Source organism: Crocodylus siamensis, chromosome 11, assembly GCF_052110815.1.
Source record: "Crocodylus siamensis isolate JL-2025a chromosome 11, ASM5211081v1, whole genome shotgun sequence".
In the NCBI taxonomy this organism is placed as follows: domain Eukaryota; kingdom Metazoa; phylum Chordata; order Crocodylia; family Crocodylidae; genus Crocodylus; species Crocodylus siamensis.
In genome coordinates, this window is record NC_143405.1 from 2,860,994 (window position 1) to 2,882,911 (window position 21,918).

General features: G+C 62.5%; 1 protein-coding gene and 1 long non-coding RNA gene across 3 annotated transcripts; one reads left to right on the forward strand and one right to left on the reverse strand.

Moving 5' to 3' along the window:
- The first annotated feature begins 2,784 nt into the window (after positions 1-2,784).
- LOC149855257 (uncharacterized) lies at positions 2,785-5,287 on the forward strand. Its single transcript, XR_016438425.1, has 3 exons — positions 2,785-2,993; positions 3,285-3,486; positions 4,965-5,287. It is a non-coding gene; the product is annotated as an uncharacterized LOC149855257 (long non-coding RNA).
- A 131-nt stretch (positions 5,288-5,418) lies between these two features.
- On the reverse strand, positions 5,419-21,351 carry PTGS1 (prostaglandin-endoperoxide synthase 1). Of its 2 annotated transcripts, none has more exons than XM_090021246.1 (10): positions 19,970-21,351; positions 16,855-16,971; positions 16,456-16,596; positions 15,383-15,526; positions 13,978-14,159; positions 13,622-13,705; positions 13,135-13,303; positions 12,610-12,896; positions 11,770-11,917; positions 5,419-11,647 (listed from the first exon to the last, which is right to left on the reverse strand). In XM_090021246.1, the coding sequence occupies exons 1-10, from the start codon at positions 21,216-21,218 to the stop codon at positions 11,289-11,291; spliced, it is 2,880 nt and encodes a 959-aa protein (XP_089877372.1). In that variant the 5' UTR covers positions 21,219-21,351; the 3' UTR covers positions 5,419-11,288. The 2 variants fall into 2 exon arrangements, with proteins under 2 accessions (XP_089877372.1, XP_089877371.1); XM_090021245.1 differs by having other exon boundaries at positions 13,135-13,381.
- Positions 21,352-21,918: the final 567 nt, after the last annotated feature.

The window sequence follows — 21,918 nt, forward strand, 5'->3', positions numbered from 1 at the left end:
TCCTGTCCCATGAGAAAAATAGACCCATTCCTGTGGCTTCCCTTACTCTGTACAAAGCCGAGAGTCACATCTGCACTGCAGTGCCCTGCGGGCAGCACTTGGAGTGCGTGTCCGCTCCCAGCTCCACTGCAGAGGCAGGACCTCCCTTTGTGCTGACAGCTCTTCCACCTCTCCTAGATCAAAAAAGGCTTCCACTATTGTCCAGATGCCAGCAGAAGCGCACGTAAATGCTCCTGCACTGTCTAGATACAGCTGGTGGCTTCCCAAGATGCACTTTGTGCCTGCTGGCACAGCTGCTGCATTGGAGCCAGCAGAAGCATGTGGCTAGGCACACACTTCAGTGGTGGCTGCTGTGTCAGCAGCAGCAGGTAAGTGGGCTCAGCTTAGCAGGGCTTTCTTCATGCCTTTTTATGAGGTGCCAGCATTGACCCAGCACATTTTCAAGAGAAAACCTTTTAAAATGACTATCAGCATGGAAATACAAGGAAGCTTTCCCAGAACACCTGATCACTTAGAAGTTGGTAACTTGACTGTAGAGGGAGAATACAGGAAGTGAGAAGTCTGCTCTATGCCACTTGCTGAGTATAGCGTAGTAAGAGGTGGCAGTCCATCTCTCACATCTTATAATTAAAACATTCCCTATTCTATACTGCATTGCACCCAGGTGGTTACCCTTTATCACCTGTGAGACTGTACCATGTGCTAAAAAAGGCAGCACATGGCCTCTCAAGTGACTGAAAGGTTTTTTAGTGGAAAATCTTTCTCTCCACAGTCAACTAAACCAACTCTCACAATGTGAAACATCATAAACATACACATACGTGCCTGGGATCCTCTCGTACACTTTGAACGGTGGTGTCTAGATCCGACCTGGGATCTTGGGGTGGGGGGAGGCTAGTTACAGTATGTCATAACCATTTGGGTTTTACTCTAGTAACAGCTTTTTTGGGGGAGCTCAGCATGGCATGGAGCATTGGTAGGCTTCAATAAAGGAGCAAAATAATAAAACAGGCTCCATGGAGGCTTCAACAATTATTTTTTCCATCTCTTGCTGGAAGTGGCAAAAACCCTTTTAATACCATCCCTGTGGCTCTCGGTTGCCTGGCAACACGGGTTTAAAAGTTCCTGTCTTCCCTTGAACACAGCGCGGGTCCCGCTCTGTGCGAAAGAAGGAAAACCCTCCAGCACTGGTCAAGTCCATTTGTTCCTTAGCTTGTTGTCGCAAGTGCTGTTGCTTTGTATTGTGAGAGCTGATTGCTTCCCACTAGCAGCACTTCTTGTGTGTTGAGGGTTTTCATTTTTTAAAGTGTGTTTTTACAGTGAAATGTTGCTCTCTTGGATTTTGTCAGTGCTGTGCTGAGGGCACTTACACATTAGATTGCAGCATCGTGATTTATAGAAAAGCTATTTTTAAACCTGAGAGCTTCTTAAAGACAATAGTTGGTTTTTCTCTTTCTGGTCCTGTGGCCTTGCAGTGTCATGGACAGCAACTAGTGTGGGGTTACAAACTCAAAAGTCACAACATTCAAAATCCTTCTACAACAGTGTGAAATAGATGGCATAAACATAATATGTGATGATGCAAAGGGGTTTTTTTACCTGGTTGCAGGCCGGCTGCACTACTGGTACACATGGTAGCCAGTCTAGGTGGACATATAAGGGGTGTGTATTCTATGTACTTAATATTGTAATTGAATCACTTCTGTCCCTGATGTAATGAATCTGTCTTATACCACCATTTAACTTCCTCCCTCATTCCCTGTCTTACTTTTATCTGTTTTTAAATCATTTGATGGGAAAAGTGGATTAATTTATTATGATAACTCATTTGGATTCTGAATATTTAATCTCGTATAGTGCAGTGGGTTGGGATGGATTTATATTGTACTTTGTGTCACACTTGTGGCATCTCACCAGTAGGCGTATCCTACTTGTGGATGATAGAGGAAAACCCAGGGTTTTGAGAGATCTGCTTGAGCTCTGTTTTTGCACAAGTTGCACAAGCAGGAAAATAAATCATTTATCATTAAAAATGGGACCTTGTGCAAACTGTAGCTCATTTGAGGAAACAAATTAGTGGAAAACAGGGCTTTAAGTGTTTCCAAGTTGGGATGTTTCCCTGCATCTCAGAGTTGCAGATGGAGATCATAAAAGTTGCATGAAATTAAACTACTGAGCATTGGTACCATTACTTTTAAGAGGGGAGAAAAATCAAAGTGGCTATATTTGATATTCCAGCTGAGATACTGTAAAGTCTGCAGTGCAGACAGCATGCACATTAGCATCATAATAAAACCCAGCTTGGGAGGCAGGGGATCAACACTATTTGAATACTTTTGAAATGTGCATTTCAGATGTGCTCCCTTTCCAGGGGCAGTGAAGTTGTATTAAGATCAAACGCATCTCCTGCCACCCTGTGAGATGAAGGCCTGTGGTGTGAGGACCCCAAGTTATTCATTTAAAGCGCTCAAGTGTACATGAGGCGATTCACGGTGCCAATAGCAAGACAAAGACCCAAGGAGTTTCTCATCCAGTTAGTTGTGATATGAAGGCTTGTAATAAGCATGAGGGAAGGAGGAGTGAGAGGTTGTGAGTGGCGGTGAGCTCCCCTGTGCCCTGAGAGCTGGCCGGGTCGACGCTGAGCACCCAGTAGGAAGGGCTGTGGGCTGTGGCCTGCTCCTGATTGTGGTGGGGAAGCTTTCACCATAGATTCTCTGTAGCACTCTGGGCTCTACTGAATGCTTGTTTCTTTTTTCCAAACCTGCCCCCCACCCCCAGGCCTCATCTTCATGAAGAAAAAGGGCACGTGCCTTCACACCTGCCAGCAAATGCACGTCAGAACCATGCTGCCAGGACAGCTCAGTGTGCAACATGCAATGGGGCTCACCTTGGCCAGCAGGCAGCCGGCCTCCTCCGTGCTGGGTATCAACATCGTGTGCACATGAACCTTGACAGAAACACAGGCCCAAGAACATGTTGGCAAAACAGCAGTGGTGAGTTTTGTCACAAACATTCCCCCAAAGACAATCGCTCACCTGCCTCATATGGATGCACTATGGGAAAGTGCCATTAATACCTGTGAAGGGTTTGCAGCAAAGGGGCACTGCAGAGGACCATGTCAGCAGTCAGCTGCTGGAGGGTTTTTTTATGTGTCTTTGGGAATTCTGCCCCAGTGCTTCGCTACGACTAGTGTGGGGTGGAGAAGCGTTACTCTAGACTGCTTGGAAGTGACCAGGAGCTGAAGGGAGGAAAGAGTTAATGTTCTGGTTTGATCATCCTGGTAGTTAAGCGACAGCTGGCTGTGCGTCTCCTGAAGAGGATTCTGTGTGCCGGTGAGCAGTGGGAGAGTTGGGCTGAAGAGGCAGCTGTCCGCAGTCCCAACAGCATCTTTCCGCAGAGGGGTCCAGCAGCTGGTTAACATGGGTCTCGGGCATCAAGCAGCAAGAGGGAGCACACCCAGGCAGCACCAGCTGTGACATGGGACAGGTACCAGCATGCAGCTTGCATCTTCCCCATGGGAGCTTGCTTCCCCATGCGGGTAGCAGAGGGGCCAGCCATCCTGCTGCATCTTATGAGGGATCCTAGCCACGTTTCCTAAGGTCAGAGGAGTCCAGCATGACTGAGTGCTGAGGGCTGTTCTCCTGCAGGAAGGGCTCAGCATTTGGAAGAAAAGACTTAGAATCTCAGCCTTGCCTTTTGCAAAGCGATGAAGTAGGTGGTTAGCAGGGGAGCATCTTTCCTAACCAGTGTACAGATTTGTCTAAGTGGTCAAAATGTGTTTCAGCTGTGCCAAACCCAGCTGGACCTTCTTAACTCTGTTGTGATTCACTGGCACTGCAAGAGCCTTTTCAGTGGAGGACTCAAGGCAGTGCCTATCCCTGCAAAATAAGGACTGTTGGTATTTACTGGCTTAAAATGTTTGGATGTGTCTCTGCTGGTCTCTATCTCCGAAAGGCAGCAGCAAATGGATGCAGAGGGAAGGGTAAGGCCAGCTGCATGTTGTGTACTTCTCACAGGGAGGGCAGGAGGAAGCTGTAGGCAGGTGCAAATGTTAGCAACCTTGGTGCCTCATCAAATCCTTTCTTTTGCAACCAACTGTGTCCTACCTCTGGCTGTACTTGATCCTTCTCTCAAGCAAATGAGAGAGAAAATGTGTAGCTGCAGACCCTGAATGTCTGGCATTTTTGGTCTGTCGCTGTGGCCAGGAAGAATCTGCCCTAGTGAGCTCTGCATCTTCGGCAGGGTTTGTGAGGGGTGCTGGGGCAGGCTCTGGTTCAAACACTTTTATGCAAGAAAGATCAATGTGGTTTCCAACCCTCTGTTCTCTGCCCCTTGCTGGAACTTAGCTCAGCTTTCTGGCAGGCAGTGGAGGCCAGGCATAGTGGAAAAGCCACTCAATTGCCCAGTCTCCCCCCCCTCCTCCCCCCCCAACCATTGCTGCTCAGCAAAGGACATGCCCCCAGCTGAGCCTGAGCCCAACAGCCACTGGGAATGCCTGCCTTGTCTGGTCCTGGCACCGCCTTTCTAGAGCACGTGCGAGGGTTTGTCTGGACACCAGCCCCGCAGGGTCATCTCTGCTGTTATCTTGTTTCCCACTTGCATTACTTTAAAAACAAGAAGTGTGTCTTTCTCTCTCTGCCCCATGCTGTTCTCACTTCGCATGTCCTGGCTGCATGCTGCCTGCCTCCATCTGTCCCTGTCAGGGCCCTGCGTGTCATCCCGTCCCTTTCCATTGCTTGGCTTGTTTGCCAAGCAAACACAGGATCCTGATGGCAAGGTTTCCCTATGTTTCAAGACATTTGGAGAGTAAGGTGGTAAGCCTGAGCCCAGCCTTATGCCAGCTCCCATGAAATCCCCCCGACATCAGTTGAAGGTTAGACCTCCTCCTTTCTTCAGCAGGGAAAACATGAGCTTGCACTGAGCTGTGGATCTTCTCAGCCTGCTTTATTCTCTGTATACTTCAGCTCTTGAAGAGGCTGGCATTAAACTGAAGCCCTCTACTGTGTGCCTGACCTGTCCCTTTCAGAAGGACACTCACTGGAATTTGAGAGAACTGTTGCCAGGTAAGATCTGAGTGCCTGCTGTGAGTGCTTTTCCCGGGAAAGCAAAATATCCCGGGTGAGATCAGCCAGGAAACACAGAGCCTTTACAGGTAGGCTTAATTCTGCACCCAGTTACACCACAGTGAAATCACCCGAGTTATTCCAGATCTGATGGAGTGACTGAGCTCTGGGAGCAGAACTTGCCTATCAGGATCCAAGCCCACATTGAAATACCCAAATGGCTGATGGGTGAAAGAAAGACGTGAGATCCCAGAGTGGTCTAGAGAGAATCCAACTTCAAGGCAGAACAATCACCAAACCCAGCACCAGGTGTGAGGGCAGGACAGGACTCCAAAGAACAAGAAATTAAAGAATGTTTAGGCCCCAGATAGAAACTTTATTAGGGAAAAAAGTGACCATGGATGGAAAGTTCAATTGTCTGGGGTTTTGGCCCCTTTTTTTTTTTTTTTTTTGGCAAAACAGCGAAAGCAGTGTTTTGTTGAAAATCCAAGCAAACAGGCACCAGTGCCCAGGAGCAAGGTAGTGAAACCGGGGAGAGTGAGTCAGACTGAGCCGGTGAGTTTTGCTGCCCTTAGCCTGCTGGAGTGCAGAAATGTAACAAGCCGCACAGTCGGGGAAAGGGAAACTGGCATTTAACCATCCTTTCTGCTTCCCTGGCCATGGCTCTAGGGGCCTTGCTGCGGACACAGGGGTCAGAGGCAGCAGGCAGCCACGCTGGGAGGAGAAGGGCCAGGTTGGGGCTTTGTTCTCTGGGAGCAGGAAGGGGATGGGTGAAACCCAGCTGCCAACAGGTGAATGAGTCACTTGTGCCCTGGCAGTTTAACCTGGTGAGCTGTTTGCAGGGAAACAAGTCCCTGTCGGTTGCTTGTGTCCTTTTAAGCTCCCACTTTCTTCCTAGAAATTGGAATAATTGATCGTGCGCTCGATAATCCTCCTCCTGCCCCGTGCTCTGTGAGGCATCGCTCAGCAGGTCCCTCAGCCCAGGGGTCCTCGTGCTCTCTAGAGACCATGCTGCAGCACTGTGGGGGTCTGAGGCTAGCGGCAGCAGGTTCATGGCCCCCCAGGTCTCTGGTTCATAGAGGAGAAATGGAAAGGACATGGACTCCAGCCTCCCCCACACACAGGCAGAGAAGGGGTTAGATGCTCTTTAAGGCTGCACCAAGGGCAGACTGAACAGGGACCTGAGGGTGATGGCTGGCTGCAGATGGTGCAAGTACTTGGCCCATGCCCCACTTCCCTGACAAAGGAGACATCTCTGTGTGGGGAGGGTAAAGCCAGGACCTGGCTCTGGGTGGGACGATGGTAGGGCTCTGTAGCATGGCATCTGGGTGCAGCACCATTGCATGCTAACCCTTCTTCCAGGTGGCAGGGTCTGATGTTGGAGGGGAGCATCTCCAAGAAAGGGGCAGGGCTGGGATCAGGGCAGGGGGTAGGTCTCCACCCTCTGTGTCCATCTCTACCCTCCGTTTCTGCTCCTCCCAGGTGGCCATGACCTGAGCAGCTTCTCCAGAGCTGTGAGCACTGGGTGAGAAGAATGAAGGAACTGGTGCTCTGCATGCTTCTCTCCAGCATCCCACAGCTCTGCTGCAGCCATGCAGAGCCAGGTAAGCACGAGTCCAGATCTTCCAAGCAGGCCCCAGCGGTGCTGCAGGGTTCAGTCGGCCTGGGGCCGGGATGCCGGTGCTGGTGGGTCCGGGGAGAAGGCGGCGCCCCAGGAATCACTGTCGAGTCCTGATACCTCTGGAGTTCTCCAGCCATGGGCACAGAGCATGGAAGCACCTGGCTTGTTCTGACCCTAACACTAGTGGCTGCCCTGCATGTCCTAGTGAGTCCTGGTGCAAGGTTTCCACAGCCCCTCCCAAGGTCCCCCCAGACTAGGTCTCTGCTGCTGCTGTCCAGGGCTCTGCACTCCCGGCAGCCCCTCTGAGCTGTGCGTTGGCCTGGCTTGGTGAAGTCTTTCATCTGGGGCTTGCCCAGAGCTCTGGCTCTGCAGGGTCCTGGACAGTCCCGCTGGCATCAAATCAAGCAGCGCTTCTCTCTTTGTCTCCAGCCTTGAGCTCCTCCCCTGCCAGGAGGCTCCTGCCCACAGCAGAGGTCTCCACCCTGACGCCGGTCCTGGAGCAGGATGCTCGGGAATGTGGCATCTCAGCCCCTCAAGGCAGCGTGGTTTGGGTGCCGGCCAGGGTCACCAAGTCTCCCCTGGGGAGCTGGATCAAGGACACCCCAGCCAGATCCCATCACACGATGTCTTCTCCACCCTCTGGGACTGCCCCCAGCGTGCAGCAATTATCAACCCTGGGGGGACATGAGAGCACAACCGAGGCCCCTGGCTGGGGGCTGCACCCCACAGAAAGGTAAGGTCCTGGGCTCAGACTGTACTGCAATCCCCACATCACAATGGCAGCTTCGTGCCTCCTGTGGGCTGTTCCTGCCCTCTCGGTCCTGCAGCGTTGGAAGCTGTCACGTCTGGCCCCAGAGGTGGCTGCACCGAGACGGTAGGCAGGGGATTGTGCTTGCTTGAGATCCATCCTGTTATGGGCCTGGGTGTGTTTGGGCTTCTGGCACATCTTGGTGCCCCCTCTCACTGCTGGCCCTGTGCAGGCAGGCATCCCCGGTTGGCACGAGCTGGCTCCTGGGCCTGGATAAACACGATGTCCCCGTAGTGGTGGGAGCCTCGGCATCCCTGGCTCTGATTCTCCTTTCCATGGGCATCTACTTCTTGTGGCAGAAAACGGAGCACACCAAGGGCAGCAGCACTGGTGAGCCCTCAGCCCGAGGCATAGCTGGAGCAGCAGGGGAGGGTGGAGGGGCTGCTTTTGCTGGGACTGGGAATAGAGGGGAGCAGGCCCTAGGCTTGTAGCCTGTTTGCTCTGACCCAGCCCAATGGCAGGTCCATGTGGGTGACCGCATGCCCAGGAGGGCCTGCCCCGTGGGGTGGGAGCAGCTGACCTTGGGTATGTGGCCACCCACATGGGGCCTCTGAGCAGCAGGGGGTCGAGGTCCCCATCGCCTTTGCAGGACAGCCGAGCTGTCCTCACCACCTGCCCCTGGAGAAACAAGTCTGCCTCTGTTCTGTAGCTTCTCCCAAACCCTCCAGCGGCAGGAGCTGGAGGAGGAACTACCTGGAGGTGGACAGAGCCTATGAGAACAGGTGAGCTGGGCTCAGGGCAGGGGCGCTGGCTACAGCTCAGGTCCTGGCCCCCCGTGGGAAAGCCCTGACAGCCCAGCATGTAGGGATGGAGTGGCCGGTGCCTCCAGGCCACGTCAAGGACTTTCCTGGGCCTGGGCTGCGGGGGTTGGGAGCGTGCACATCTCCCAGTGACCGGCCAGCAGCCCCAAGGGCTACCTGCATGGCGAGGTGGGGCAGGGGCTGCGGGTTTCTCTTGACATCCCAGCCCATCATAGCCATCCTTGACACCTCCTCACCCCACAGGGCCTTTGAAGCGGAGTGTGCCATCGACACCCTGAGCCTGGATGAGACCCCTGCCCCCCGCAGCCTGGAACGCCCTGGCCCCACAGCTCCCACGGGGGAAACGCAGGACCGGCCAGAGGTAACATGCACAAGGACTGTCCCCGTGACTGGGCTGCCCGCTCCTTGCAGCTCGCTGAGCCCTTGTGCAGTACTGCTGTGCTCAGATCCCTGCTGCCAGCCCTGTCCTGTCCTGCACTCGTTGCCTGTCTGCGCTGGGCATCCGTGAGTTGGCCCCTGCCAGTCTCATTGCAATGAGGCTCCTGTTCCTGCTAGGGCCCTGCATTTTGCTCCAGTCGAGAGCTGCCTGTTGGCCAGCGATCTGCCCTCAGATGCTGGCAGAGGCAATAGCAGGCGCTGAGTGAGACCCACAGCTAATCTGGAGTTTGGTCTCAGCTGCCTACTTGCTCCTGCTCTGCAGTGGGGCTGAGTTACCCCAGCCATAGACCTGGCACTGTGCCCATCCTGTCTGCTCCTCCTGATGCACATGCTGCTCTTTCAGGACTCCCAAGCGTTGGTGCAGAGCGAGACCAGTCCTCAGGGACACTGCCCCAGCCCCGGCGGAGCCACATCCGCTGCTGCAGCTGAGGAACCCCGTGGAAGGAGACCAGATGTGGGCACAGCAGCTTCACCAGCTCCCCCACACATCTGCACCACTCTGCACCTCTACCGGCCTGAGACGTCCGAGTGCCTCCCTCCCAGGGAGCAGGCCGGTGCTGTGCTGGCCGTTACCATCGATATCCGCCTCTGCCCAGCAGAGGTGTGCTCGGCTGCGGGCGCCGCATCAAATGCCTCTGAGCCACCCCTGCCAGAGGCAGCATCACAGCCGCCTGCTGCATCACTGGACCCCAGTATGTGAGCGCTTCTGCCACAAGTGCACGCCAGTGGGGGCAGCAGTGAGTCCTTGCCATGCAGCTTCCGAGATGCTGGTGCTGACCCTTGCACCCCCAGCGTCTCGCACGTTGCCTGCCCATATGGCCTCCATGATGCAATGCTGTCTCTCTCGCAGGGTCCAGGAGTTATCTGAGACCAGAGCAACACAGGCCTGCTTCAGATGGGTAGAGAACAAAACTGCATAGCTGGGAGCAGCTGCCAGCCTGGAGGGTCCACAGACTGCAGTGGGTCAAAACTTCCTTGCCACTGGCCGTGGCCTGTTCTCCTTCCTGCTGCTCCTTCACCCTGCCTAGCTGCTGAGATGCTCCCTCCTGGCATCTCCCTGCTGTCTCATCCACCACGCCCCAGCACAGCTCGCCAAGGCACGGGTAGCAAGGAAGCAGTGGCAGTGCCTGCTCTGATGCTGGGAGACGCCCCGGTGTGGAGGCATCACAGACTGCGATGGGTGCTGGGATGTTCTTGGCTCAGAGAATAAATGGGGGCCAGTTCCAAGACTGCGGCTTTACCTTTCATACTGCAAAGTCCCATTCCTGGGGGGCTGTGAAGAGGCTGCTGGCAAACACTCTCACTCAGCTTGATTCCAGGTGGGATAACTCCTATTGCAATGGAGAGGGGGAGATAGGATGACCCCCCCCAGGGTGACTGCAGGAGCTCAGGTTTTCCAGCACAGACCAGCGCCATGTAGCAGTGCAGGCACCTTGGAATCGGCACCTGGCGCTTTCAATTACTGTCCCCCCACCCCGATTCCCTGGTCCCCTGAAGGGCAGGACTGAATTTTTTATGCAGCTGGGACAGGCCGCACGTTGCAGGGCTGGTCCCTGCTCTGCCTGGGGGCTCTGCACCCTGGGAAGCCCTGCAGCCCGCGGAGCTGGGGCTGGGGCAGGGAAACCCAGCGTGATAGCAGAGGCGGCAAATAGAGTGAGATGCTGGGAGCAGACTCGTGGACATGCCCGTCATAGCCCCTGGGACACATCCTGCCCATCCTGGGATGGGCAGAGGAGAGGCTGCGGTTGGGCTACTGAGCATCGCCGGCCCCTTGACCCACCCTGCTACGTGCTGTATGCTGGCCACCAGGGTGTTTCCCCTCTTGCTTCTAGGTCCCCTGCCCGGGACCGGCTGAGCTGGCGCCTGAGATCTGGAGGAAACGTGGGCGGTTTCCTGTTTTCCACCTGTTGTGAGATGAACTTGGTGCCTCCTTTACCGGCATGGAACAAAACACTCTCACAATGTGCAGAGCAGCCACCAACCCCAAGCAAACCAGCTCCCTTTGCCTCAGCACCTGCCTGGCAGCCCCAGGATGGGACCCACACAAGTGACAGCAGAAAGGAGATGGGGGAGGCGCTGGGGTGAGAGCCCAGGGCGGGTCAGTGTCAAGGGCTGGTGAGCAGCGCAGTGCCATAGGTGGGCTACGGTAACCGTACCTCTCTCCTCTGGGAAGGAATATCCCCGCAGGTGCAGAACAGGAAATGTCCCTCATTTCCTCTGGGAGACCTCAGGCACCTACTCAGCAGGCCCTGGGCAGGGGACCCAGAAACGAGAGGGAAAGCACCACGGTGCCCAGCATACAGCATGCGGCAGGCTGGGCTGCAAGGGTAGGTGATGCTCGATGCCTAACAGCAGCCTCATTTCTACTTGTTGCAGCAGTAGCGTGCAGGCACATCCCAGGAGCTGCGACGGACGCATCCACAAGCCAGTTCCCAGCCTCTCCCACTCGGCCCCTACAGCTGGCGTGGAGAACGCCAGAGACACGGGTCAGGACCCCTGTCCCCTCCTCGGCATGGGTCTGGCTCCAGCGGGGAGCACTAGAGCTTGCTGGCTGGGCGGCGGTAGCTGACGTGGCCTCGGGCCCCGACGTGGCACTGCTAGAGCTCTGTGGAGGGCTGGCCCGCGCTGTGCTCAGCCGGCTCCGGGCCGGGGTCCGGCACGCGGAAGGACACGTACGGGCACCGTCGCACATTGTTGCACACCAGCTTCTCGAGCGATGCTGTCTGCACCAGCGCGAAGCCCGTGGCGCCGCCGAAGGTGCTGGGCTTCCAGTACTCGGGGGAGCAGATGGGGTTCCCCAGCAGCCCCTTGAGGGAGAAGGGGGCCCCGATCTCCACCATGCTCTCCCCGAAGATGGCGTTGGCTTGCGGCTTCTCCAGCAGCAGCCCCGGGTAGAACTCCAGGGCGTCGATGTCGCCGTACAGCTCCTCCAGCTGCGCCGCCTTCTCCTCCTCTCCTGCACCGGGGTGAAAGGGGCATTTGGGGAGGAATTGCCCGGAGCCGAAGCCCCGCTGCGGTGGCTGCAGCGCTCTGGGCTGCGGGGGACCCCCCCCCACAGCAGGCAGGGCTGGCTCCTACCTGTCAGCTCCTGGAAGGACGTGTAGGGCCTCATGCCAAACCTCTTGCGGTACTCGTTGAAGGGCTGCAGCCGCAGCTGCCGGGACTCCTTGATGAGCCCGATGGCTACTTTCAGGAGGTTGCCGTTGATGGACTGTCCCCCGCCGATCTGACGGGCAGAAAGGAGGGAGAGAGCGCATGCCAAGAGGTCCTGTCCCCACTAAGCCCTGCTCCTGGGCATGCTGCATAGGACGTCTTGGCCTGGCGCTTTTCACTGCCTCGTGCCAGAGACCTGGGGACGGCTAGTGCCCCGGGGCCACGGGCCTGCCCCAGCGGGGCTTGGAGCCAGCTGCACACCTGTGCCCAACCACAGTGGTGCAATAACCAACCCCTGAGAGGGGAGCCTTTTCTTTCCAGGCAGAGGAAGTGAGCTAGGCACTCGGAGGGAGCAGCAAAGCGAGTGTGGGACAGGGCTCCCAAAGGCAAGGGGAGGAGGAAAGACGGGGCCCAAAGGCATGAGAACGACTGCCGGGTGGCAGCAGAAGATGCAGGATGAGCCAGGCAGCTGCCCCAGGCACCCAGCACGGGCCTCTCAAGTGCCCTGGGGCTTAAGGCTGGGAATGGCCAGCACCGCCTGGGTCACAGCTGTACCCCCAATACGTCCGGTGCTGCCCGGAGAGCTGCTGGGGCCCTGGACGCTGCACCGCCTGGGCTGGGGTCCTGCCCCGCGGAGGCGTTGGGGCGTCTGGAAACCAGGTCCTGCCCCCAAGTGCCCTCGTCCCACCCGGCAGGCCTGTCTGCAGGGCGCCCGGGTCCGGGCACGCAGCCAGCCCCCCGCAATGCCCCCGCGCGCCAGCCTACCCGTCCGGCGTTCTGCTTGGAGAAGGCCTCGACCAGGCCCTCGATGCCGTAGTCCATGAGCATGGTGGTGTTGTAGATGAACTGCTGGTAGCTGTACTCCTGCCCCTGGATGACGAAGGCGTCCGGCATGAGCGCGTGCCAGTGGTAGAGGTGGTTGAACTCCACGGCGATGCGGTTGCGGTACTGGAACTGCACCCCGAACAGCAGCTCGGGGTCGAACTTCAGGCGCAGGAAGTACCCGCTCAGGTGCTGCACGTAGTCCTCGATGACGATCTTGATGGTCTCCCCTGGGTGGGAGCAGAAAGGAGCCAAGGGAGCAGGGTGAGCAGCTGGCAGCGGGGTCCGGGCAGCAGGGCACACAGTCGTGGCTGGGACCCGGGCCGCGGGCGCGGGCGGTGCGTGGGGAGGGGAGCCGTGTAGCATGCACCCGCTAAATAAGATAGCCATGTGCCAGCAGCGAGGAGCACGGGGCTGGGGCACTGGTGCCTACACGGGCCTGCCCAGCCCAGCCCCTCTGGCGCTCACCAATGAGGATGAGCCGGGTCGTCTGGAAGAGCTGCTCGTCGCTCCATGTCGGGTGCTCCTGCTTCAGCAGGTCGCAGACGCGGTTGTGCTCGCGGAGCCAGAGGGTCGCGTACATCATCAGCCCGGGCAGGAGCCCGAAGACCTCCTGGCCCACGGCCAGGCGCTGCTCCTGGGCGGTGCCGTTGGGGTAGATCATGTGCACCGGGGCCTGGAGCACCGTGGGCGGGTACACCTCCCCGTCCACCACCTGTGGGGCGAGCACCGGCTGGCAGCGGGGCGCCGGCCTGCCCGCCCCGACCCCGCACGGCCAGCCCCACCGCCCCGGCTGTCCGAGGCACGCGGGCAGCAAGCCTCAACCGAGGCCCGGGCACCTGGGGGAGCGGGAAGGTTGTGGCCCCGGGGCCACCCGAGGGAGGAGGGCGTGGCGGTGACACGGCCGTGCCCGAGCGCGGGGCTCGTTGCATGCTACGGCAGAGAGCGGCCGTACCTGGTACTTGAGCTTCCCGTCTCTGAAGAGCCGCAGCTGGTGCTGACGCTCCAGGCTGTCGCCGTACAGGTGCCCGAGATCCACCTGCAAAGAGAGGGCGGCGTGACCCGGCGGCACGCCCCGCTGGCCTGGTCCCCGGCCCCGGCAACCTGCAGGCACTGCCCCGGGGTGGGCAGCTTGGGGGCTTCTCTCCTCCCCGTGTCTGAATAGGTACCCGCAGCTGCCCCTCTCGAGGCAACAGCCACCCAGGCACGATCTCAGTCTCCAGGGCTGAGCCAGGGCAGCCCGGGAGCCTGGCGTCCGTCCAGCGTGACTCCAAGGACAGCGGGCAAGAAAGCCGAGGGCCTCGTCCATACCCCGTGGCCCAGGGCCTTGGTGAAGCCATGTCCCATCTTCCCGGATGTCTTGAAGAACTGGTGAGTGAAGTGCTGGGCGAAGAAGGCGAACATCAGGTTGGTGCCCTGCGGGTCCTTCTCGAACGTCCGTCGGAGCAGGAACCTCTCGGCCAGGAGCTGCGGGTCAGGAAGCTCCTTCCTCCCTGCAGAGGAGGGAACCAGAGGCAGGGCCGTCAACGCCCCGGGGAGCGCCGCGCGGCTGCAGCCCGGGCTGCGGGGCGCTGGGCTCTTGTTGCATGGGCTGGATTTTGCCACGTAGCTCGTACTGCCTTTGTTGGAAAGCAAACCTGCTCCTATAGCGGAATCTGAATTTAGCTCAGCATGTGATAATCTCCTAAAGTGCTTCCACGAGGAGCATGGGCAACCTGAGCGCCACTCCCCAAAGCGCTGAGGCTTGGCCCGGTGCTTTTGCATGTAAAGAAACAGCCCGGAGAAGCACCTGAGGCCCGAGGCGACGCTTTAAACTCCCTCTGCGCTGCTTTGCTGGTGGGACTGAATCCCAGGTGCCAGCCTTGCGTAAGGGCCTGACTCGAGCCGCGCGCCAGCAGATGCTTATCTCGCTAGGAAGCGGTAGGTTGCTCACAGCCATCTCGCATCCCAGAGATGTAAAGCCAATGTAAACGTGGCACAGGAATCCCAGGCACATCGCGCTCTACATCTGTTTCCGCACATGCATACAGACTAAGTGCGCCCTCCCGGGGAATGAAGGGCGTTATCAAAGGCGACATTTATCTGCCAATCAACTTGTAATGGCTGTATTGCCCGATAAGCAGGGCTTTCCGGAGGGCTTTAACCCCTGGAGCCGAAGCCGGCAGATTCCTGCGGAGGGCTGGTCGCGTGTTGCATGCACGGGATCTGCGCCCGCCAACATCCCGCGCCCCGGGCAACGCAGGTGCAGCCCAGCAAGTACTTTCCTGGCCTGCTGACGCATACCACCGCACTACGCTTGGCCCAGAGCCGTGGCTGTTCAGGCATCGGGGTCAGGGCCCTGCTGCCGGCTTTGTGGGTTCACCCTCGTGCGCAGCCCTCGGCGAGGAGCCGCCCAGTCCCCGGAGAGCGGGGTGAACGGGGCTCTGCCTCTCCGTTACGAGCGGTCACAGGGTTCCCTGCTCCTGGGTCGTGCTTCCCACCGCACGGGGCCATCGGGGCAGGGAATGCGCAACAGACCCTAGCGCCGCGACCCTCGGGGTCGCCGGTCACGAGCACCGCCACGGGCTGGGCCGGACTCCAGGTCTGTCTTGCCCATGCCCTGTGTCACGGGAGCGCTCGATGCGGATGCTGGAAGGGAGGGTAAGCGGGGCAGGACCGGGGTGGGCTGCAACGCGCCTCCCGCTGCCCTTTGCTCCCGGCTCAGGCGGGCACGTACCTTTGGTTCCCATGGGCGTCGGGCAGTCATCGGGCACCGGCGGCAGGATGCGGGTGAAGTAGCTCACGTTGGCGTAGGCCTCCCAGCTGATGTAGCCGTAGTCCGAGTTGTAGGTGGGGGGGCTGGGGACCAGGTTGGCCCGGACTGAAAGGGGACAGCAGGAGGTCACCCTGCGGCTGGGGCGCCGGTGCCAGCTGATTGAGGGGGGCAGCGAGCGCACGGCCAGGGCTGTCGCTGCTCCCCGAGTGCGGGGCGCAGGGCCGTGGCCAGGCGTGGGCTGGACTCAGGTCCTGGCCGTGCAACAAGGGGAAAAGGCTCCCACGCTGCTTGCTTCGACCAGGGAGATCTAGACTGGGGCCTGATAAGCAGCCCGGGAGGTCTGCAGACGTCCGGCAGCTCCCCGCTTGGCTCCCTGCCCCGGGGCTCGGCTCGGCCTCCCTCGTGGGCGCGCGGGGCCTAGGGAGGCCCGGATGGCACGGGCCTGAGGGGGTGCGAGAGCCTGGGGCTGCAGGGCAGGATGGAGGGGGGCGAGCGGGGAGAGCAGCAGCCCAGGACCCGCCTGCCAGGGCTCTGGTGCGAGCTCCAGGGAGCCTCGCACAAATATTTATGCCAGAGGATAAACAGCGGTGGAGCCATGCAGCTGGAGCTGCCTCCGGAGCGGCCCTCGTTGCCCCAGGCCAGCGCGGACACCGCTGACCACCCAAGAGCCGCAGCGTCCGAGCGGCGGCCCCCGCCCCGCCCGTGCCCTCCTGGCCCGCAGCCTGCAGCCAGCTGGGTCCCGCGCGCCCTGCGGCGTCCTGCGGCCTCCTTGGGGCTCCTGGCCTGGACCTGGCGGGGGGAGCGCCCCTTACCGCAGCCCCAGCCTCTCCCAGCGCTTTGCAGACGCCGGCTGGAAGCCTCCAGCCGGGCCGTCGTGAAGGCCGCAGGCCTGGAGACAAGGCAGGTGTCCCTGCAGGCTGCAAGCCAAACGCTCCCAGCCCCTGCTCGACCCATCAGGCCCCGCTTCCCTCCCGGAGCGGTGCGTGGCACCCTCCCCAGCCCCTGGCCCCCGCCGCGACGAGCCCCAGCCTCACTTTTCAGCACCAGCCTCATCAGCGTGTCCCTGATGAAGGTGCTGTTGATGATGTCCCAGAACCACTTGAAGTGGGTCAGCACGAAGTGGTAGAAAGCCGGGCTGGGCTTCAGCAGCTTGTGGATGCGCGTCCAGAGCTCGGCTGCGGAGACGCGGACCAGGGTGAGGCGGGCGAGGGGTAATGCGGCGCGCCCCGGCCCCGGCACGGCGACACCCGGGCCACGGGCCCTCGCGCGCTGCTGGACCACGAAGCCCCACTCGAGCCCGCGGGGATGGCGCGACGCTCCTGACGTGGCCGAGACCACCGCCGCGGGCAGCAGAGCCACGGAGCTTCCCCGGGGCCACGGCGTCTCCCCCTGCCCCCAGCCCTCGCTCCGTGCCCAGCGCGGAGGGGACTTACGCAGGGTGCAGTTGGTCCCGAAGTACCCGGTCCGCGTGCAGTCACACTCGTAGCCCTCCGGGCCAACCCGCACGCACACGCCTTGGTGCTGGCAGGGGAAGTGGCAGCAGGGATCCACTGCGGGCGAGAGAGAGAGGGGTTGGCGAGCGCACCCGCGGCCCCCCAGCCAGCAGCTCCTCGGCAGGACGACGTGGGGCTCGGCGCACGCTCGGGGCAGCTGAGACGACCCAGAGCCCGTGGCGGGGAGGAGCCGCTTTTTCCAGCCGTCCTCGTGCCGAGCGCAGCCCGGGAGCGGGCAGCGGGCGGGCCCTGGGGGTGTCACGCAAGCCAAGGGGCAGAGGGCTCCCTGCTAAAGGATGCCAAGTGCCGTGTTTCACCTGTTCCCGTCACCTCCCTCCAAACTCCGTGCCCGCCGTGTGCTGTTCCAGCTGGCTGCAGTCCCTGGGAGGTAGCTAGGCGCGCCCAGAGGGGACCCTGCGCCCTCCTGAAAGGGGGTGCTGGCCAGAAGGGTGAAGCTCTCCCTTGCTGCCATGCAGACCGCCAGGCTGTCTGCAGCAGGAGGCATTTAGCGAAGGAAGCGGCTCCACACCGCCGAAGCCATCAAAGAGGTTTCCACGCAGCCTGCCAGGGCTGAAGGCTGCTCCGCTCGGGGCGTCCGGCTGGGAACGGCCCGGGAGCGACGGGGAGCCTGTCCTGTTCCCACCCCCTCTGCGGAGATCCGGGGTGTCCACGGCAGGCAGGGGCTCCTGCGAGCCCAAACGAGACGCCCCCTTGGCCCAGGAAATGCCCCCGACTCCGCCCCAGATACTCCACGCGAGCCGGGGAGGAGGCCACGTGCCGCTCGGCCCCCGCGCCGTGCAGGGAGCCTGCGGCTGCCAGCGGTGCCCGAGGCGCCAGCCCTCTCGGGCGCCGCGGGGGAGACGCGAGGTGCGGCGGTCGGCGCCCCGGGGACACGGGCCCAGGCGCACGTGCTGCTCCAGCTTAGCGGGGACGCCCGCGTGGCCCCAGGACAGCGCAGGCCGTGACAGGCGTGGGGACGCGCGCGGAGGCAGCGGGCGGCCAGGCTCGGGCGCCGGAGCCGCTCCTTCCAGGCGAGCAGCCTGGCTCCGTGGGGCCCGCGCGGAGCGTGGCCGGGATCCGCGCAGCTGGGGCGTCTCAGTGGGACCCTCTGGCTTTGACAAGCCCATAAAAGCCCGGTGCATTCCTGGAGACACGCCGGGGAGGAGGGCAGAGGCGAGGCTGCTGCGGTGCTTGGCGGAGCAGTGCCCTGCCGGGGTCATCCTGCGAGGCGCCTTGAGCACGTCGGGGAGGACGGAGACGGTGCCAAGCTGCGAGTCACCAGGAAGTTATGCAAATCCCAGGGGCTTGCACAATAGGGCACTGTTGTGCGGGGGGGGGGGGGGCCTGCTCCGCTGCGGCAGGCCGCCCTCACCTTTCCCACCAGGCAAGCGGGACGCTGGGCGCGTCAGCCAGGCCAGAGCATTTGGTTATGAATTTTCAATGCAAATCACCTGGGCTTGGCCAGCCCCAGGCCTTGCCACGCACGGGACGGGGCAGGTCCCCTGCGGCCCAGACCCGGGCCTGTCCTGCACGTCACTGCCGTGTCTGGGGACGCGGACGGGGGCAGCTTGGTCGGCGCCGGGGCCGCAGACTCTCCACCCTGCGCAAGAGCTGCTTTGTAGCCGTGCCAGGCCTCCAGCTGCAGGACAGATGTGGCCGGCGGTCGCGCGCAGGCCCGGGGCCGCAGCGTGCGTGGTCGCTCCCGCTGTCGCGTCCGTGCGCGACCCAGGCCGCGGGCGGGGGCGCAGGGTGCTGAGGAGGGGAGCGAGGCCTGGCCGCGTCCCCGCCGGTCGCAGGCTCGGCCTTGTGGCTTCTTGCGGCTGGTCCAGGCGGGAGCCACATGCAGGATTTTCCCAGCAAAGCCCCGGGGAAGGGAGCGTCGTCTCCTCTTGCCAGTGCCGGAGCCTGCGCTTCGCCCCCGGGCTCGGGCCCCGCTGGCGGGCGGGTGCAGGCGGGAAGCCGGGCACGGGGGCTCCTTCCCCCGGCGCCGAGCTGGCGTGGGGCCGGCCGAGGCCGCTCAGCCCCGGGTTTGCCGCAGAGGGGAAGCTCTCGCATCCGCCGCGTCTTCCCGGCGCTGTGAGGCGTCTCCGCAGGGCCCCCGCTCCGGACGCCCCGTCTGCAGAGGCCCGGCGGCGGGCGCCGGCGCGGGGGGAGCCGCTCCCGCGTCCAGAGGCGCCCCCCCGCCCCCGCAACGCGCCCGTGCCGCCCGCCCGGGGAGCCCCTGGCGCGGGGCCTGCCTCCGCCCCTCCTCGTGTCGGGTGGCGCGCCCCGGGGAGCGCCCCAGCCCCGCGCCTGGCCCCCGCGGAGGGCTGCTTCCGCTCGGCGAGTCGGTACGTCTGTGCGAGGGCGAGCGGCTCCCCGCCCCTCCGGAGCCCGGCACGGCGGCCCCGGGGCGCTGCAGGGGCGTCGCAGCCCGGCTCGCCCCGGCCGCGGCGCGCACCAGGCCCAAACGCGGGCCGGGGGCGCCCGGGCCCCCGCGTGGGGGGCGTCTCGCGCGGGCCGGGAGCGGGGAAGGAGTGCGCGGGAGCGGCGGAGGAGCAGCCCCCGGCCCCGCCAGAGGAAACGCCGCTTGGGGGCCTTCGCCCCGTGCATCGCCCCGCGGCGCCTGCAACCGCGAGACCCCCGCCCGCCCCGCCCCGCCCCGCAGCGGGAGGGCGCAGCGGCCGACGCCCCGCCGGGCCGAGGGGGGGCGCCCGCCCGCCCGCCCCCTGCAGCTGTTCCCCGCGGCCGGCCCCGGGCAGCCCGGCCCCGCGGAGGCGACGCCTCGGCCCCTCGCCAGGTCCGGGAGCCGGGCGGGGAGCTCCGCGCCGCGCCGCACCGCACCGCACCGCACCTGCGGCACGAGGCAGGCTGCCGCGCAGGACGGGCCGGAAGCTAGAGACATCTGGCCCTGCGCCCGAGCCGGCGCCAGCCGCCCGCCACCGCGGGCGCAGGGACTCGCCGACCAGAGGAACCCCCGCCTCAGCGGGGAGCCGCTTTGCGATGGGCTCCCAGCGCAGCAGAGCCACGCGCCCGCTCCGGGCCCTGCCCGGCCCGCCGGCCCCGGGCGGGGTACCTGTGCTGGGGCTCCCCAGGGCCAGGCACACGCTCAGCATCGTCGCCAGCGAGACGCGGAGGCTCGGCTCTGCAAGGCAAAGGCGGCACGTCGGCAGGCGAGTCCCGGGAGGGAGGGCCGCGGGGCCGGGGGCGCGCCCGGGACTCACTGGCCATGCTCCCGACGCTGCCGCGGCACTTCCCGCGCTGCCTCTGGCTCTGCTGCGCTCCCCGACCCCGGCGGCTGCCTCCACCACTCCCACTTCTCGCTCCTCCCGCCGTGCGGGCTGCCCCGCCGCTTCTGGCCCCTGCGCGGAGGCCGTGGCCGCAGGCGCCCCTGCTCGCGGGCCCCGCCTCGAAGCCCCCTGCCCTGCTTCAGAAAGCCCCTCTGAAGCTGCCCCCAGTGCCACAGCAAACCGCCCCCCGAAGCACCGTGGGGCACGCGTTACTTCCAGCCGCTCCACGTTTCCTCCGGCAGGAGCCGGGCACAGCGGGCTCCCACAGGGGTGGGGCTTTTTTTGTGCAAAAACATTTATCCCTATATCCGTATAAACAAGCGGAGATGCGTAACTCCACGCCGAGCAGCCCCTGCGGTTCGCCCGGCAGATCCAGCCCGCGGCGCAGCTCGCACCAGGTATCCGCGCGCCCGGCTCCGGACCCGCTGCGGGGCTCCCACGCTGCAGCTCCGGCCTCCGAGGCGGGAGGTTTTGGGAACACGAGGCCTGGGCCGCGCTTCTGCGGCCGCGCTGCGGCGGCGGCTCTCGAGGGAGCGTTGCAGGGGCGTTAAGTGTCACCAGGAGGCCTGCACAGTTACAGGGGAGAAGCAGGGCTGGGGCAAGGAGCCCCGGGAGCCGACCCGTGGGCACCGGCGCATCCGCGCCCAGGACGTCTCGCCTGTGCCCCCCAGCGCCGTGCGAGGCTGTTCGCGAGGCAGCGGTCGGTGCCTGGCAGTGCCCCAGGGAGGCCGGGCACGGCACACGCCGAGCTCTGGGAAAAAGCGGCCAAAGTCCTGCTGGACGCCCTTGCAACAGCCCGGGGCCCAGCGCGCCGCCCCTTGCACTCCGCGCCCGCACATCGGTGCCCGCAGCCTCACGGGGAAGCAGAGGCGCTGGGGCTGCCCGGCGGGCCCCCGCCTCCCCGGTGCCTGCGGCCCGGCAGAGCCCGGGGAGAACGGGGCCTTGCTCACAGCACTTCCCTGGGGCCGCTTTCTTGCTCGGCCTGAGTCGCTTGCCCGGGGTCTGGGCCTTGGCTTCCCCGAGCCCCAGATCCATGGACCCTGGCGCCCACGGCCCTTAGTTTCTTTGGCAAAGGGGCAGGCAATTGCTGAGCTGGACTCTGCAGGGGCAGAACCAGGGACCATTTTTGCATGCGTGGAGCCACGGGAGGCCGGGGGAGAGGAGCTCGGCCGGAGCCGTTCGCCACGGCCCTTCCTGGAGCCCAACCTGGGGGCTGCCGGCACTGACAGCGGGTTCCTGCCGGGGAGCGGCGCTCGCAGCCGAGGCGCGTCTGCCTGCTGTGTTAAGGCTATCGCACGCTGCACCCGCCCGTGGCCTGGGCTTATCTGCGTCCCCCTCGGCTTGTCCTGCAGGAAGCTGTTGTCCTGCCGGGGCTGGAAACTTCCTTTGCGCCGCACCAGCTCCCAGCTCTGCACGCAAGCCGCAGCCAGGCTGGCTGGGCCTCCCCATCGCCCAGCCAAGTCGAGAGGCAGCGAGAGCACAGAGGCAGCCGCTGCTTCTGGCAGATGTCTCTAGCAGCACTGGGAGGGGAGGGGATGGACGCCAAGGGGCACGGGCCGGAGAGGGCAGAAGTGCAGAGGCCAGCTCCAGTGCCTGTGCGCATACCAGCTCCAAGCCCCTCTTTCGGGAGCCAGGGAAACTCGGGTGGGGTAAACAGGGAAAGCCGGGACCTGGGAAGAGCGTCAGCACGCAGAGGACGTGCGGTGCAGCTAATGAGTCCGGCCGTTTTGCAGCT